The 17,380-nt window shown below is 38.9% G+C and overlaps 1 protein-coding gene across 4 annotated transcripts in view; it reads right to left on the reverse strand.

The window, feature by feature from the left end:
- LOC125888332 (limbic system associated membrane protein) overlaps positions 1-17,380 on the reverse strand; it is a 639,477-nt gene that overhangs the window by 15,922 nt on the left and 606,175 nt on the right. For all 4 annotated transcript variants that reach the window (XM_049575617.1, XM_049575618.1, XM_049575619.1 and 1 more), the window contains 2 exons: positions 2,822-2,953; positions 528-648 (listed from right to left, as the gene is read on the reverse strand). In XM_049575617.1, the coding sequence (XP_049431574.1) occupies positions 528-648; positions 2,822-2,953 (253 nt within the window). The remainder of the gene's footprint in view (positions 1-527; positions 649-2,821; positions 2,954-17,380) is intronic.

Raw genomic sequence — 17,380 nt, forward strand, 5'->3', positions numbered from 1 at the left:
AATTTTTCCCAAACCATTGCAACTCATATATACAGTAAAGCTCTTGTAGTGAAGGCTTATCATAAAGACTTTGTTGTTTCCAGTAATCGGACATGTAAGAGAGAGACGTTTTTCCATCCTGGAAAAGTTACAGGAGGTAATTCCAGTAATAAAGGAGCTGCAGACCATGAGGGGTGCCAGCAGCTTTGGTGGATCAGTCTTACAGTTGATATGGTTGTCTGTGATGGAGGAGGCTAATGGCTTGTGCTCTACTTAATGGCTTGTTGACTTGTTGTGGTGTATGCATTTGAACACACTCTCTTAGTCCTTGACTGGGATAAAGCAAAGAAAAATACACAGAACGAGGTTGAATCAGTGTCTAAGCGATGATCCACCTGGTGACTGCCCAGTGTTTCTATCTGTTTTTCACGTTCTTCAATCAGAATTAAGACACTGGGTTTTGTCACCTCATCATCATGTACACACCTCTGTACACCTGTGTATTTGTGACATGGATGCTGGGAGTGCAAATATGTGTCAGGTTTTACCTTTTTTCGTCTCTGTACCATTCAAACTCTGGCGTAGGCACGGCGGTGGCGTCACACTGCAGTGTTGCTATGCGGCCCACTTGAGTCTCTGAGCTCTGGGTTTTCTTTATTGTCGGAGGGTCTGCAGAGTCACACAATGTTGACATAAGTTACATCTTAAAACCATTAACCAAACCAATTCTCATGCTGAAGTGTTATGATCCTCCCTAATAAAATTATTTCACGTGGCATTTGTGTCTTCTTTCAATTTGTCTTTGAAATGCTCAGAAGTCCTTTTCCTAAAAATTGAATCAATGGTCCAGTGTGTAGGATTTAGGGGCAAAATCAGCAGAAATGGTATATAATCTTCATAACTATGTCTTCATTTGTTTATTTGTGCCATGGTGTTTCTACAGTAGACCAGAGCAGGCAAGCCAAACACTGGCTCAAGATAGAGCCATCTGCATTTTCACGTTGACTGCTTTACTTGTCCTACATGCTAAGCATATAGAGGAAGTTGCAGTTCTGCAACCTCACCACCAGATGCCACTTAATCTTACACACTACATCTTTCATGTCATTTGGCCAAGTATGTCTAAATAGGGTCACTGGAACAAAAGGTGAGCCATTTCATATAATGACATATGCTCTGTATTGAATCTCACTGAAAAAAAATCTTGGATAAGGTCAAGTTGCTTCATTTTGTTGTGTAAAATTTCAATCTATCCGAATGTCTTTAAGCCCCAAGAACTAAAGTCAGACATATTATTTGGGGCCAGACTTAAAAATGTAATCAGTGCTAAAACTTCAAATTTTTATCTTTTAGTTTATGAATGTCTTTCTTTTAAATGCTCTGTTTTCCCTTTCCTAAAAAAAAAATGAGTTAAAGGTCCAGCATGTAGGATTTAGGGGCATACTGTACACTGACAGAAATGGTATATCATATTCATAACTATGTTTTCAGTAGATTATAATCACATGAAAATAAGAATTGTGTTCCTGATTCCTTAGAATGAGCTGTTTCTGTCTACATACAGAGTGGGTCCTCTTCCACAGAGTCCCCCCCATGGTGTTTCTACAGTAGCCCAGAACTGGCAAACCAAACACTGGCTCTAGATAGTGCCATTCACATTTTCACACCAGCCACCCTACATGCTCCTACATAGTCCTACATGCTTAGGACATGGGGGAAGTTTCAGTTCTGCAACCTCACCGCTAGATGCCACTAAATGCTACACACTAGATCTACGATGTAAGTTGGCCAAAGAGGTCTACATAGGGTTATTGGAACAAAAGGCAAGCCCTTTTATATAATGACATATACTTTGTATTGAATCTCACTGAAAAAAGAGAAATGGATGAGGTCAAGATGCTACATTTGCAAATCCAACACGCTAGATCTTTAATGTCATTCAACAAAGTATGACTAAAAAGGGTTACTGGAACAATAGGAAAACTGTTTCCTATAAGACATATGTTCTGTATTGAATCTCAACTGAAAACAAAAATCTTGGATAAGGTCAAGGTGCTACATTATATCGTGTAAAATTTCAATCTATCTTAAGCCCTTTAAGCCCAAAGAGCTTTGATCTGTGGGAAAAGTAATCAGTGCTAAAACTTCAAATTCATCAAGTTTATTAACATTCATCATACACACATAATGATTTCTCCAAACATCACAACGGCCAGAAAGATGTCCAATGTGGATTAATGCCCATTTTCCATTTAGGATTAAAAACTAAGAAATAGTTTAATATAGAAATCTTTATCATTTCATACAGGCACTTATACTTGGCGAAAGTACAAATTGGGCGACCAGCCAGACATGATTTGTTCAGATCAAAGAGAATCCTATAACTCCTCTGGGGGGGAAGTTGGTTTGTGATGTCTCATGAGCTGTTCATCAATCCTCAACAGCCAACATATGCATTACACTCTTCAGATCCAACATGGACCCCTGACAAGATGTAATTAGGTGATCGTGTTTTGAAATGCTAAGTGTCTCTTAAATGATGATGGTAAGTGAGAATCACCATGGAAATGCAAGTTGCAATCACAGAGAGATCGTTCTCTGTCTACCTGGGTTCATCTTGAAAGACTGAAGGGTGCTCCAAAACTTTCAAGACGAAGCCACCACTCTCTGCCACGCTATATTCTCCACGTCTCTACGCTTAATTCCAATCTTGACTTTCACAGCCTACACTTCTATCTGTTGAGTGTATCATCTTGTAATATTTCTGTTATGAAATATGATGAAATTATTGATCATTGTTGAGTTTGGAAGATGGTGAGTGCTGCAGTGTGTGGCTACTTACAGCTGACAACCACGTTGACATATTTGACATCAGGCGTAGCGACGTCGTTGCTGGCCTTGCATTCATAGCGACCTGCTTGGTTTCGCATGATACCTATAATATCCAAGTACTCTTCTCCATCCAACGGCTCTGCTGCAGTGAGATAGAGTAAGAAGTGAAGAAGGGATTGGAGAGAGGCCAGAGGGAGAGGAACAAAGAGGGAGACAAGAGAAAGGAGAAGTTGGATGAAGACAAAGTTAATGTTTGAGCTTTGTTCCACCGTAGTAGAATTTCCTTTCAAGTTCAACTCTTACTTTTCCCACTCCTTCCTCAGCAGCATGATCTACTGGCCATCATTTTGAACAGAAACATATTGTAAGAAACTTTTGAACTTTTCAAGGAATAGTTCAGCATTTTGAGAAATATCTACTTTCTTGTCAAGAGGTAGACAGCAAAGCCAGCAGCCGGTTAGCATAACTTAGCATTAAGTGAGTTCATTTGGACGCATGTTCATGTTCATGTACAGTATGGATAGATGTTCTATGTTTTATCAGATATTTGTTATGTACTACCACTCCTGCTATAGAAGCTGAGATTTAATTTCACCTGTATGCTTTTACAACTGAAATAACAGATAAAAAAAAAAAAAGAATTTATTATGACCTCCCCTGAGACTACTGCTATTATTTTGCCACCCACATCAGCTTGGCACGGCCACCATCAGCATAGAGGACACTAAGATGCTTTATAAAAGAGCAAGCAAAATGGCCAAACTGACAGAATTCAAGAATCACTGAGAACATTCGGGGACATACTGCATCCAGAATACTGTATGTTGGGTACATAATGGAACACAATGTCACTGTTATAATGTCATGTTTCACAGTTCATATATTAGTAAGAGATATAGATCTTTAAAAGTGTCCGTATGTCCAAAATGAAGGAGTTAATGTCACTTGTTGTATGGCCCTGAAGGCAAGACATAAAGCCCAGATCAGACCAAAGATTCATGAAGAGATGATCAATGTGCTGTTCTGCAGTGTTCTAAAAACCTGCAGGTTCACACGAATGCAACTAGATGAGATGGTGTATCATCTCTATGCAACAACTCTCTGTACTTCTGTTCTGATTTGCAGCTTTTCAGGCTTATTTTGAGGCTGAATATAATTTGTAGCTTGTTAAAATATGAATGAGGATAGTGATAGTGAGATACTGGCTACAGCTGCATTTGTAGTAGTGATGATATGTCAAAAAACATAAAATGAGCATCAGATGGACTGTATTCATAATAAATACCCCTCAATAATATAAGTTAGCAGTCAATGAGAATGTGTGTGTGTGAGGGGGCATAAGTACATACATCAAGCAACAGCGACCCACTGTCTAACACCGGCACATATGAAGATGGAAACAGAGGGCTTAGGGGGGACGGAGCACCTGCTATCTGCGGTAATTTTGACTTGACCAGCAGACTTCACTACAAGCCGATTGGCTGTAGAAACAGGTGATGTGCTTTACGTTCTAAAACCAGCCGCCAGCAATTAGACCAGCTGAGTTGCAGGTGACACCATCAGCAAGCTTGAATCGAGCTCAGATGGCCAGTTCACACCACTGCAACTGTTCTCTGCAACGTTCTCCAAAGGTTTCACCTCATCGTGAATCACTGGTCTGAACTGGGCTTAAGACATAGGACACTTTGTTTTCTTGGTAGGCATTCAACAAAATTATGTTTGGTAACTTTCAGTGTCCTGATCTTGGAACTGATGACGACGATGAGCCTCTGGAGGAAACACCCAATATTTCAAAGGATCTGATCTGTGGATATCTGGGCAAAGATTTCCTGTTCCTGTCATTTCATCAACTCTCTATAAACAGATCTCTGCATATTCACACTTCATGTGATATGTGAAGTGTGCTTGGTTTTGTTGTTGAATAAAAAGGCCTCAAATTCTAACTTAAGACAAGTGTGAGTGTTTCTGTGTGTGTATTTGTGTGTGTGTGTCTGACACCTTTAAGTCCACCGAGACTTACTTTTGATTAAGGGCTAAAATAATTAAGGAGCAATTTGAACTACAGCATGCTTCAACACTCATAGTCCGCAAATTCAAATTCACAGTCAGGACATGCTGGGAAACACAGACTGAATGACTGCGATTGACTCTTAAGCTGAAAGCACATTTAATATTCAACCACTTGTTAAGCTGACTTTTATTAGTTGTTTGTCTGAAAGCTTCAATTAACAGAGGAGCAATATCTGCAAATGTCAGACAAAGCATTGGAACTGACTGGAGGAAAACCACAGAGACGACCAGACAGATATCTGACTAATTGTTTAACGAGCAATCCAGCTAATTAGCCATGTAAAAAACACAGCATCTTGGCGTCTCATTAGGAAAGATCTGCTATGTCTTATTAAAGATCTGTGGGAGGGTCAGGAGCAGGAAATGGCAAAGTCTTTTTTGTGCTGCCATATCTTTTGTACTTCACCTTCTCACTACATTTGAAGGTAGCATTGTGGTGAAGACTCTGTGGTATCATTATTTACTAAATTTATTTGGTGGAGGTGTGCTGCATATGATAACACTTTGTTTGCACACAACACAAAGATCTACACCTTGTTTGTTTGACTTGAACGTCGATTCTACCTACATTTCAACCAATTTCAATGGACTTAATGGACACTGCAGTAACTTAATAAGGAATCATCTGCTTGTGGCCAGTGTGCCAACAGTGCAGATATCTCAGAAAGATGCAATTATCTGCCCTGAATGAGGGAGGGAGTCTCCTAGGACAGAGCAAATGTAATAACTACAATAACATCGACTGATTCTTCCCTTAATCTAAGAAAATAAAGAATGATGAAATCTTGGCGGTGGAAATAAATTGCACAGAGGAGATCTCTGGGGTGAGTGTGGAAAATGCATTGTTTATAACAACAGTAAATGTCAGCAGTCTCAATTGTGGGCAAGTTCATGCTCACGTTACGAGTGAGGGGCTGCAGGCTCCACGAGACCGAAGCGTCTCGACCCGAGAAATGAACCGGCAACTTCAGGGACTTCGATATGGGAGGTTAGCGGAAAAACAGCTGTTCTGCTTTGGCGAACACACATAAATGCTGCACCTTTTAATGCCATAAAGCTCACATAAACAACAGGTAACAACACCCCTGAAACGTCAGTCTGACTTCATACATTGCTCAAGCTCAAACGCCAGATATTTGAAAAATCTGTGTCTGGCCTCAGTGTTTGAAATAGAAAGTAAAAAATAACCAAATGATCCAAATCAAGTGCATGATGGAGATGGAGGTCAGCTCATACAGTATCATTTCATATTGATTGAAAGATCAGTGGGATCATGATCAAAGTCTAAACCAGATCATACTCAGCTCTCCCTGGACAAACTGCTAGAGTAATGTGATTGGAGAGGTATGGCTGAAAATCAGTTGCCATGGAAATTCTATTGAAGCTCAATCTCTTCTTCATTGCTTTGGTTTGGTGCTGGATACACAGAAAGAGAAAACCAGGTGACTGCAAAGATCAAAGAAGAGAGAAGAGAGAAGAGAATTCAAATGAGAGATGAGAGGAAGAGGCTCGACGATTTCTTTCTAAGCGCAGCAATTAACTGTCAGTAATCTCACCTGGTGTGTATGGAGAGCAACTCAATCATGAAGAATGAATAGAACGTGATGTACTGTCTAAAGAAACAATTAATTACAATGCAACATTTCATGCATCTTTGTCAGTGCCCACAGGAGAATACAGCCTCCTGCACATGAAGTGTGTGCTTCACGTTATCTGTTTAATGAAGCGTAATGAAGATAGATTGGTTAATCTTGTCTGGAGGGAATTGATTAGCGTGTGTGTACAGTATATGTGTGCATGTGTATGCACACGTGCCCACGCCTGTCTGCGGAGGCGTAATGTCTCTATGGTGAGTATGAAGTGTGCACGCATGACTTGGGATGAAGACACATTTCCTTGAAGGTTTTCAGGAAGCACTGAGAGCAGTGACTGATTCAAAATGTGCACATTAGAAAAGGGCCATGAATCCTGGCATTACTCTACTATATCATCACATTCCTATGCAAATCTGAATAGAGGAGGGAGAGAGGGTGACAGAGAGGATAAGAGTAGATAAAGTAAGGGAAGGACAAGGTGTGAGTATCCTACAAACATGTATATCTTAACATCGGCATGTTAGCATGTTGATGTTCAGCAGGCACTACCATCTTAACGTGGTATGCTAGCATGCTCACCTTTCCTAATTAGCACAAAACAAAAAGTACAACTGATATTAAATATATTGAAGGTATTTGGCCATAACCAAAAGTAAGCACCAAAATTTTGACCTGATAATGGCATTAAATGAAAAGTCAGGGGACCAAGGTTAGGATTCATCTCTGGGCACCATGAATATTTGTGCTAAATTTCACCGTAATCTGTTCATCCAATAATTGTCAAGATACTTTACTAAATGATAAGAATATTGATCACATGAGGAGAGAAAGGAAAGGGAAGGTGATCAACAAAGTCAGTAGAGTTCCCCATAAATGTCTGTATAAAATTTCACGGCAATCCATCCAGTAGTTGCTGGGACATTTCAGTCTGACCCAAAATTGCCAATGCTAGAGCCAAACTGCTAGCATGACTAAAAATTCAATAAGTTAGCTCACATTTCTTACATCATTATCATAACTTAATAATTCATTCATCATCCATTCATTAATTTCCTGGAACTGCTAATCCTGTTGGGGGTTGCAGGGGGGCTGGAGTCTATCCCAGCTGACACTGGGTGAGAGGTGGGGTACACCCTGGATAGGTCACCAGATGAATCCCAAACCCCCTAGCTGTAAGGTGACAATGCTAACCAGTGCACCACCATGCTGCCAATACTAAATGATGTTAAAATAATAACATTCTGTTCATGTATAACAGCATATTGAGATGATCTCATTCCTACGCGTCATATTTTGAAGCTTGGAAAGAAATCCCCAGCATCATTAACATGACCCTAGGAGCAGACATTTGTGTTGTATCTTGATGCTGAGGGGGTCATCAGTAAGTCATGTGAGTCCACTAAGAAGGGGTAGTGGTTTGGTTTACATAACAAAACTACAAACCCTAACTTTTCCTTATTAAGTAAGTTAGGTGAATCCATTAAGAAGGGGTCACTGGTTAAAATCAGGCAACAAAACTACTTGGTTAGGGTTAGGAAAAGGAAAATGGTTGACGACTGTCATGTGAGTGACTTAAGAGCCATGTGACTGATGAGTGACATGACAAAATAACTCAACTGTAGAAAACAAGTGCCACACACTCTGGCTCCATATGCATTTCTTTTATCTTGATGATGTTTCGGCCTTTGGGCCTTCTTCAAGATCAACAAGCATACTGAGACACTGCCACAAGGTGTGGCCCATATAACACATCAGTGTACCTGAGCCAGAGTGTGTGTGACACTTGTTTTCTAAAATCACATCTATTGCCAGTGATCAGCACCTCCTCCTCCTGATCAGCACCTTTTATGTGTGTTACTTTTATACTTCCTGTAAAGTCCTGTGCTTGTTGGAAACATCCACCTTCCCTCCCATCCACTCTAAACACACTTTCACACTCTTTATTCTACATCTGTTGCTCTTAACATCTAATCATGATGCACATGGGTCTAAATTGGAGTTGGTTGAGACGCAAAAGGGAGGGGGCCCTTAGTGGCTCATTTTGACATCCTGGGAGTGACACCAGCTGGCTGTGTAGTTGGCTAGTTATGGTAATAACGAGTGGGGACAGCTACTATATGAAGCGAGCTGACTTCCTCAGCACATAGCTCTTTATATCTATTTATTTAATCAGATTCAGTCCTTACCATTGAGTACTTGGTGCTCATTTTAATGTATCTTCCAGTGTTTATTGCGTTCTGATGTAAATGTGTCTAAATATGTCCAGTATGGATGTGATATGATGTACTGTAATGTACCGTCTTTACTTGCAGAGTTTGCATGTGCAAACCACAGATAAAATTTCTGCTTTCGTATGCAAAAAGTAGACATTAAAGTGTTTCCTGTTGATATCAGACTGACCCTTAATGATACAGCTGACAGCAATGTGCAACTTAAGCTAACGAGCTGCCATTAGCTTCACGATGGCACGATTTGCTTTACAGCCCTGAATCCTGGAGGTCTCGATTTAGAGCATTTAAGGTGATAGGCTTAAATGATAATGATATAATGTGTTGCTAGTTTAACTGGGATATTCAGACAACACTGTTTACTTCCAACTACCATGACCATCAGGAACACACAACCCTCTCTTTTTTTTAAACATCAAAAAAGATAAAGTGATGTTCCTTCATTTCACAGAATTAACATTAATTAACTTAGATTAGTAAATGTATCGGCAACAATTGTCTAGATAGATAGATAGATAGATATTTTCAAAACTCTGGCTTTTATGGCAGTACCTATACCTTTAAAATATTCATTCTCTCTTTTTCCTCACTCTTACATTCACATAAGTAAACACACATGTGCGTTGCCTCCACCACCTGTACATCTTTGGATGCAGGTCAGAGTTTGAATCTCTGCCAAACAGCAAAGCGTTTGTTGTACATCTTTTGATTATATTTCTGTTGCGAGCGGTTTTCTCCGACCTCTCTCCTGGTATACTTGGAGAGGGGGGCACACAAGTGTCAGTAGCCTTGAGCTACTTTAGCAATAGAATTCACAATGAGGAACACAGAGGGAATAGGTGGCGAAATGCATAGTCTATTTTCTACTCTGAGAGAAAAGCATTAACTGAAATAGAAACTTGTGGTTGCAGACAATGTTTTGGATGACTGAACTTTGGAGTTTCAGCAGATAAATCATCCCCCTGTCAAAAACATGAACTTAAGCTCATATTTCTGTAAAATATAAATGCTCCACTGTGCATTGGCACTGGCATGCAGCTATCATTATGCAATCAAAATGCTAAGCAACAAAATTTGCTCCAATTTTGTGTTTGTGATTTTTTGAGGTATCCAATGTCAGGGGCTGCACATCTTATTTTATTACCAAAGTATTCCATGATTATTAAAGAGAAACATACACCCAGTTTGCAAAAATCCAAAAAACATGGAGACATGCTTGGTTCTTTTTTAGAAAGCCTTGTTTTAGGAGCTGTTGAGAAGAAACACCTCCACTGTGGGAGTTTGAAATTCTGTGGGTTTATCCCACAAGAGTCAGAGATACATTGAAAAATCACTCTATACTGTAAATGGAAACCATGTAATAATGGATGATTACAGGAAACATTTGTAGATAATTTCGTTATACGGTGAGTTGCATTATAGCTGTCTACAGCTGAATGAAGCACTGCAGTCAGCTTGTCTACTGAGCCATTGTTATTGGACAGCTTATGATGTTTACTGGAAAACTAGATAAATAGTTTAAGGTTTGTGACTGTCCAAACTGCAAAATATGTAAGCCCAGTTTCCATCGAGCAATACGGTACAGTTCAGTTCAGTACGCTTTTTTTCCTTTTTTCCACTGTGAACAGTTGTGGATGGTACTAATGGACAGGGTTTCTGCAGGTGTCAGCAAATCTAATTTAATGCTTTTTAATGCCCTTTTTAATGCCACTTTAAACAAATTTAATGTCCATGTCAAACAATGTTTAAAAAAGTATTGTGATTTTTTTAACGTCACCTTTTACCACATTTACAGCAATATTTGTTAACTTAGAAATATATTAAATAGTTAAATCTAAATATTAAATGTGGCACCTAAATGTTAAATGTTAAATCTAAATATTAAATCTAAATCTAAATGTTAAATCTAAATGCTAAATATAAATCTAAATCTAAATGTTAAATCTAAATATAAATATAAATCTAAATGTTAAATGTTAAAACTAAATGTTCTGGGTGAAACTAAATATTTAGCTAATATGCAAATTCACACTGCCGGTCACCGGAAGTACCAAAATAAAAGCTCGAGATGGTCAGACTGTGTTTATAGAATCAAATAACGAATTAAAACCAACTTATCGGGGGAAATGAACACTTGAAAATACATTAGCGTGATAATAACTATCTAAAATAACAAGAAACATGTTTGGAGAAATTTTATTTGACATGTACTTTGAGTTGTTAGTGTCCCTTTGAAGGGACTAACAACCGTTAGCTCTTAGCACCGTTAGCAGTGTCTGTAATGACTCATTAACTCTTAAATGGTCCATGAATTTTTTTTTTTTTCCAGCGGATGTCTTAGTTACAACATGATTGAGCTAGCAAAGCAGTTTTGTGTTGCGATGTGTGGTATTTATTCAGTTTTGGGAAATCACGATGTCTAGAAAGCATCAGTGGCTGCAGCAGCAGCAAAGCTATCAGGACGTCATCTGTTAAAAGCCTCCCGTTCTCGGATACGACATGAAACTACTCCACTTAGCTCAATCATGTTGTAACTAAGACATCCGCTGGAAAAAAAATATTTTTTTTCACGGACTGTTTAGAGTTAATGCTAACAGGGCTAACAGCTAACGGTTAGCCCCGCTAATCTACGATAACCATGTTATTAATTTCAGAATGTGATAGTAATGTTTGTTCAATCATTGTGTTTATAGACTTTACAAACACCAGATTAGTCTAAACGGTGATACAGTGACATGAAAAATGTGAGATATGCATATATATATGTAGCTAAACTCCGCTGGTTTTCTACCCGGAAGTATTTGTAAACAAGGTGATTCCCTCCAAAGGGACACTAACAACTCAAAGTACACATCAAATAAAATTTCTCCAAACACGTTTCTTGTTATTTTAGGTAGTTATTATCACGCTAATGTATGTTCAAGTGTTCATTTCCCCCAATAAGTTGGTTTTAATTTGTTATTTGATTCTATAAACACAGTCTGACCATCTCGAGCTTTTATTTTGGTACTTCCGGTGACCGGCAGTGTAAATTTGCGTATTAGCTAAATATTGAGTTTCACCCAGAACATTTAGATTTAACATTTAGATTTAGATTTAGATTTAGATTTAGCATTTATATTTATATTTATATTTATATTTATATTTAGCATTTAGATTTAACATTTATATTTATATTCAGATTTAACATTTAGGTGCCACATTTAATATTTAGATTAAACTATTTAATATATTTCTAAGTTAACAAATATTGCTGTAAATGTGGTAAATGGTGATGTTAAAAAATTCACTTTTTTTTTAAACATTGTTTGAAGCTAAATGTGGCAAAATGTTGATGTTATTTTCAGCGTGAGCCACTTTACAAACGGCACCCCATACAACTGCAGATACAGTTTTTTTTATATATATACAGTACTACTACGGACTACCTCTTGAAGCTCATGGAGAGAATGCCAAGAGTGTGCAAAGCAGTAATCAGAGCAAAGGGTGGCTATTTTGAAGAAACTAGAATATAAAACATGTTTTCAGTTATTTCACCTTTTTTTGTTAAGTACATAACTCCACGTGTTCATTCATAGTTTTGATGCCTTCAGTGAGAATCTACAATGTAAATAGTCATGAAAATAAAGAAAACACATTGAATGAGAAGGTGTGTCCAAACTTTTGGCCTGTACTGTATGTATATATATATATATATATATATATATATATATATGTGTGTGTGTGTGTGTGTGTGTGTGTGTGTATTATCTAAATTTACATGTAATTTAATTTACATTTACTGTCACTCTATAGTGAATTAGAAATGGCTCACAAGCAGAGGTGGGTAGTAACTAGTTACATTTACTTGAGTAACTTTTTGGATAAATTGTACTTTTCAGAGTAGTTTTAATGCAAAATACTTTTTACTTTTACTTGAGTTATATTGTTTTAAAGCAACAATACTCTTACTTGAGTATATATATATGTACAGTATATATAAGAATATATTTGTGTTTCTTGTGCCTTGATTTATGTTATGTTTGTAAAAATTTAATTTATTTTTGTTTTAGTTTAAGCGGTATCGTTTAAAATACATGCATTTGCAGATTATTATTTTTGATTGATTGATTACGTTCATGTTCTTATTTTACAAATAAATCAGACAGTTACTCAGTACTTGAGTAGTTTTTCCACCAAATACTCTTTTACTTTTACTCAAGTAATTATTTAGATGGCTACTTTTTACTTTTACTTGAGTAATATTGTTCTAAAGTATCACTACTCTTACTTGAGTACAATATTTGGCTACTCTACCCACCTCTGCTCACAAGACGGTTTACAGTCTCAGAGTTTATTTGCACATTTCAAAAATAACAAAACCAGCCTGAAGAATGATGTGAAAAACTAACTCTAACCTGAAAAGGCTGGAGGTGGTCACTGTAGCGGCAGGTGTGGTGGTAGCAGCAGCTGCAGTTGTGGTGGTGACAGCAGAAGTTGCGTTGCTGGTCACGGAAAGAAATTCGGCACAGTTAACTGCTGCCTGCCTTTAATCGCCAACTTGTGACTATCTGACAGCATGTGTAATTTCACCGCATTGACGCCCATTGTGCAAAGTTTGAAGATCTTTTTGCACACACTGCAAAATGCCTCTCCGGGTTTACCGTCGACAGGCTTAAACCAGGTTCTGAATAGTTCCTCATCCAACCACTTCTGTTGAAACTTACATTTTCCCATTTTTCCGACATTTGCTAATATTCCCCCCACTCTTTAGCCACAGCATGAACACGCTCACAGCACGCTGGATTCCAAGCATCTGGTGTTGTGACTTCGTGCACTGGCCGTAAACAATAGCCAATTAAAGGGTTCTGCTGTCAATCATCACATTATACTTCCGATCAAAATTATTAAATGTTTATATAATCAAAATAAATCATGAATAACAATGTTTTTTTTTCCATCAAGTGTATTTAATTTTTTAATCTGGACATCGAATTTAATGCTTTTTAATGCCATTTAAGGCCTTAATTTTCACAAAATATATTTAATGACTTTTAATGCTTTTTAATGACCCATGGAAACCCTGATGGAGCTGTTCTGCACCGTCCCCATGTTTGGTCCCCCCTCTGTTGGGGTACCTAGCACACAGATCTGGTCCTAAAAGGTGGAGCTGTGAACACTGCAGTCTGATTGGTCAGTAGAGGACGGTCACTCTGCTCAGAGCTGAGTTGTGTCTGGTTTTGAGGCTCATGTAACCACTGTTCATACTGTGGAGCCTTTTATGAGGAGACTGTAACTATGAAATGAAAGGATGTTTTGCTGCTTGTCACAGCAGCTGGAGTCTAAGAAAAAAATAATTCACTGGGCCGACTGCTGGCAACTTTTAAGGTGGAACTTTAACTGTGCATGAGGTGAAGACGTGAATCAATCAGCGCACCTTAAATTTCAATATGACAACTTATGACCATCACTTTAGTTTTTATGTGACATACACTTTTAGTAATGAGTGAACCTTCAAGCATTTATATATATTAATTTCCACTGGGTTATGCGAATGGAACATATTTTAATCCTCACTTGGAGAAAATAAAAAACATGGTGCAGAGCATCGTTCCTGTGAACTACACTAACACTAACCCCCAAGCTTGCCTTCGAAGGACAAAGTGCACAAACCCGCTAATTTTTTAAATATCCCATGGAGAGAGACTCTCACTGCAGCCTGTTTAACTTTGAAAATGTCGGCATACAGCCTCGTTCTGTGACGATAAAGGAGGTGCAGACTTCCATCTGTGTCACCAGTAATGAGGAAATACAGTGAGTGCTGGACAGAGCAGTGAGTGACAACAACCCCGCCCACATTTAAGAGTACTGTTTGTGGTGGAAATGCTAGGGTCTAGGTACCATGTCTGTAGGGTTACTTTTGGATCAAAGGGTACCATATGGGGGCTACAGTGTACACAACATGCTCGTGGCTAAGCAGTGACAGCATATCAATTATTATTATAATTTTCTTTTCTTTTATTTGAAGCTGCGCTTTAAACCCACGTTTCACCCCGTCTTTGACACCAAGCTCAAACTGCCATTCACTAATTCGCCAAGCAGCCTAGTGCTAGCTATGCTGAAAAGACAGTGCATATAATTGCAGTCTTTTTCCACACATTATACTGTTGAAAGCCCTGCGGCCTGTGGGATATGCAACAGCAGGCTTTTGTAAGCGAGTTGGGAAGAGTTGAGGGGCCTGGAAGAAGAACACTTCTACAAATGCCTGCTGGATACTGATTTGCATTGCACTGGCAAATTTAAGTTTGTGTGAGCAACTACAAGGTTTCCATGTCAATTAAAAATGCTCTGACAGGGTGAGGGACAGCAGCGAGATGGGAGCACCAACACGTATTCTGTAGGTCCATGCATGCCCACATGCACCCCCAACCTCCCAAAGCAAGACTGGGACCAGAAAGGGAAAAGAGAGGGAGGGAGAGAAAGAGAGAAAGGAGGGATCTGTATCTCAAACCAGAAACTTCAGCTGGCAACTGGATGGCACTGATTTGCATATCCTCATGCATCATTCATTAGCATCACTTTACCACAGTGCGAAACATTACATTTATTTTGCAAATGCTAATTTATGTTAAGCAGCTGATTTGAGAAACTTCAGAGTCGAGTAGCATAAAAGACCCTGCGACATTTATTTCCTTTTGTCTGCATGAGTGTGACAGTATGTGCGCTGGCGTCTGTATGCATGCACGCTCTCCAACTCTGTGTTTGTGTATGTTTGAGCATGTGTGTATTTGTGTTTGGACAGTTGGTCCTGGGTTTATCTAACACAGCCACATGGTAGCTATCTTCCTGTCAGGAGTCGGTGTGATTTAAATGATGGGTCAACACATAATTACAGAGTAACTATCCTCATCAACACATTCCTCCCGGTGGAGATAATGAAAAGATGACTGAGCCCAGAAACTAAATGAATCTTAAGCTCGCTTATGACTCTATTGACAAACCAAATACGCCATGCAATGCAAATATCAATTCACGGGGCTCCATGCTGCAATCTTAAAGGGATGCTGCACTCAAAGTTCAAATGCATATGATTCCACTGTGTTTAAAACAATAAAATAAAATCACCCTCAACCTGAAATGTCTTAAATCCTTTGTAATGCAAGCACTGAAAAAACATCTCTTGTTAATGTGCTGTGTTATATTGCCTGAATCTAATGTCTTATTACACTTGGCAGCAATTCTGTAAATCTGAGAATAAATCCAACATGAATATCTTTTAAACAGTCTGAGGACAAAAGAAGAACTTTCACTTCTATTCACAAGCCATTTGCTGCCACTGCTGCTGGCGGTGCAGAAATAACACAGGTGTTGGAGCCAAAAACAAGACGGCTGTTTATTTGCCGCTTCTTGAGCCGAAGAAATGATACGCACAGCGGAGCGGTGCAAGCCGTCTGTTTTTCTCAACGCTGTCATTCCTCTCTCTATCTCATTTTCCCACTCTCTCCTTCTCCTTCGTCTTTCCTCTCCTCACACGCCTTTGTTGTTTGTTGAGGCAGCTTCCGTGTGGTTTCTCTCAGTGTGGCCGCACATTGTGTGGCGCTGTATGCCGCTGTTTGTCCCTATTCAAGTCCAAGGCTTTAAAAGGAGATTAATTGTTGATAAAACAGAATAGGGTTTAGTGATTGAATTCCCATGAAGGGTAGTTGGGTTGTCCGCTTTCTCTTACACTTGGCTGATAAACGGATCGAGCCCATTGTTGTGGGAAGACTTCTCATTACTGTCTGGATAGATTCAATGGGCTTGGGTTTGCCATGGGAGAAGAGGCTTTGTGTTAAGCAAGGTCAGGCATAGACTATCACTGCTTACCCTTCTATCACTGTTTTTTAGCTGTGCTCTCTGCTCTTCCTTTCTCTGTCATGCAACACACGTGTGAATGCAAAGACATGTACACACACACAGGATAGCATCATTCATGCACTTCCAAACACTTTTTCATGTCAAAATGTGACACTGACAGTGAGATAATCTCATAACTGTATTGCATCTCTGCAAGTACGGCTTGGCTCCGGGAATAAATGTTGTCAGACAGCGCACATAAAGATAAAGGTACAAGGGTGTGTGTGTTTGTGTGTGTGTGTGTGTGTGTGTGTGTGTGTGTGTGTGTGTGTGTATGCATGTGATTAAGGAGATGTGCTGCCAGTAAGGCCAAGGCTCTACCCTTGTCATGGGCACTCATCACTCCACACGACCGTGACTCCATCGCTTTCATTTAGTTACTGAAAATAGCACCAGCATAATCGCCTGTAAATCACTTTCCTCCTGTAAAAAGAGATCTCCATTTTTCTGTACTGTAACTGACAGATCACATAGAACTGCTTTACTATATCAGATTTTCAAGTTTCAGTCCCCATATTATGACCAAAGTATTAAGACCAAACTTCTGTCTAAAGTACTGTTGTAAGAGTTTGAGAAATTTACGGCAATGTTCTGAGAATAAAGCAGCCATTTCAAGAGAAACTTATATTTCAAGGATAAATTAATAATTTTACTAAAGGTTCAGAATGCTGTGACAATTAAAGCCCCTACAAGGAACTTTCATTTTGAGTTGATTTTGGTGACCCTGTGGACAAAAGTGGCAGTGTTTTGCTGGAATGAAGTCTACATTTCCCATGAGCTCTAGCGCGTCTTGTCGTAAAG

The sequence above is a fragment of the Epinephelus fuscoguttatus genome, linkage group LG5 (genome assembly GCF_011397635.1).
Source record: "Epinephelus fuscoguttatus linkage group LG5, E.fuscoguttatus.final_Chr_v1".
Taxonomy (NCBI): domain Eukaryota; kingdom Metazoa; phylum Chordata; class Actinopteri; order Perciformes; family Serranidae; genus Epinephelus; species Epinephelus fuscoguttatus.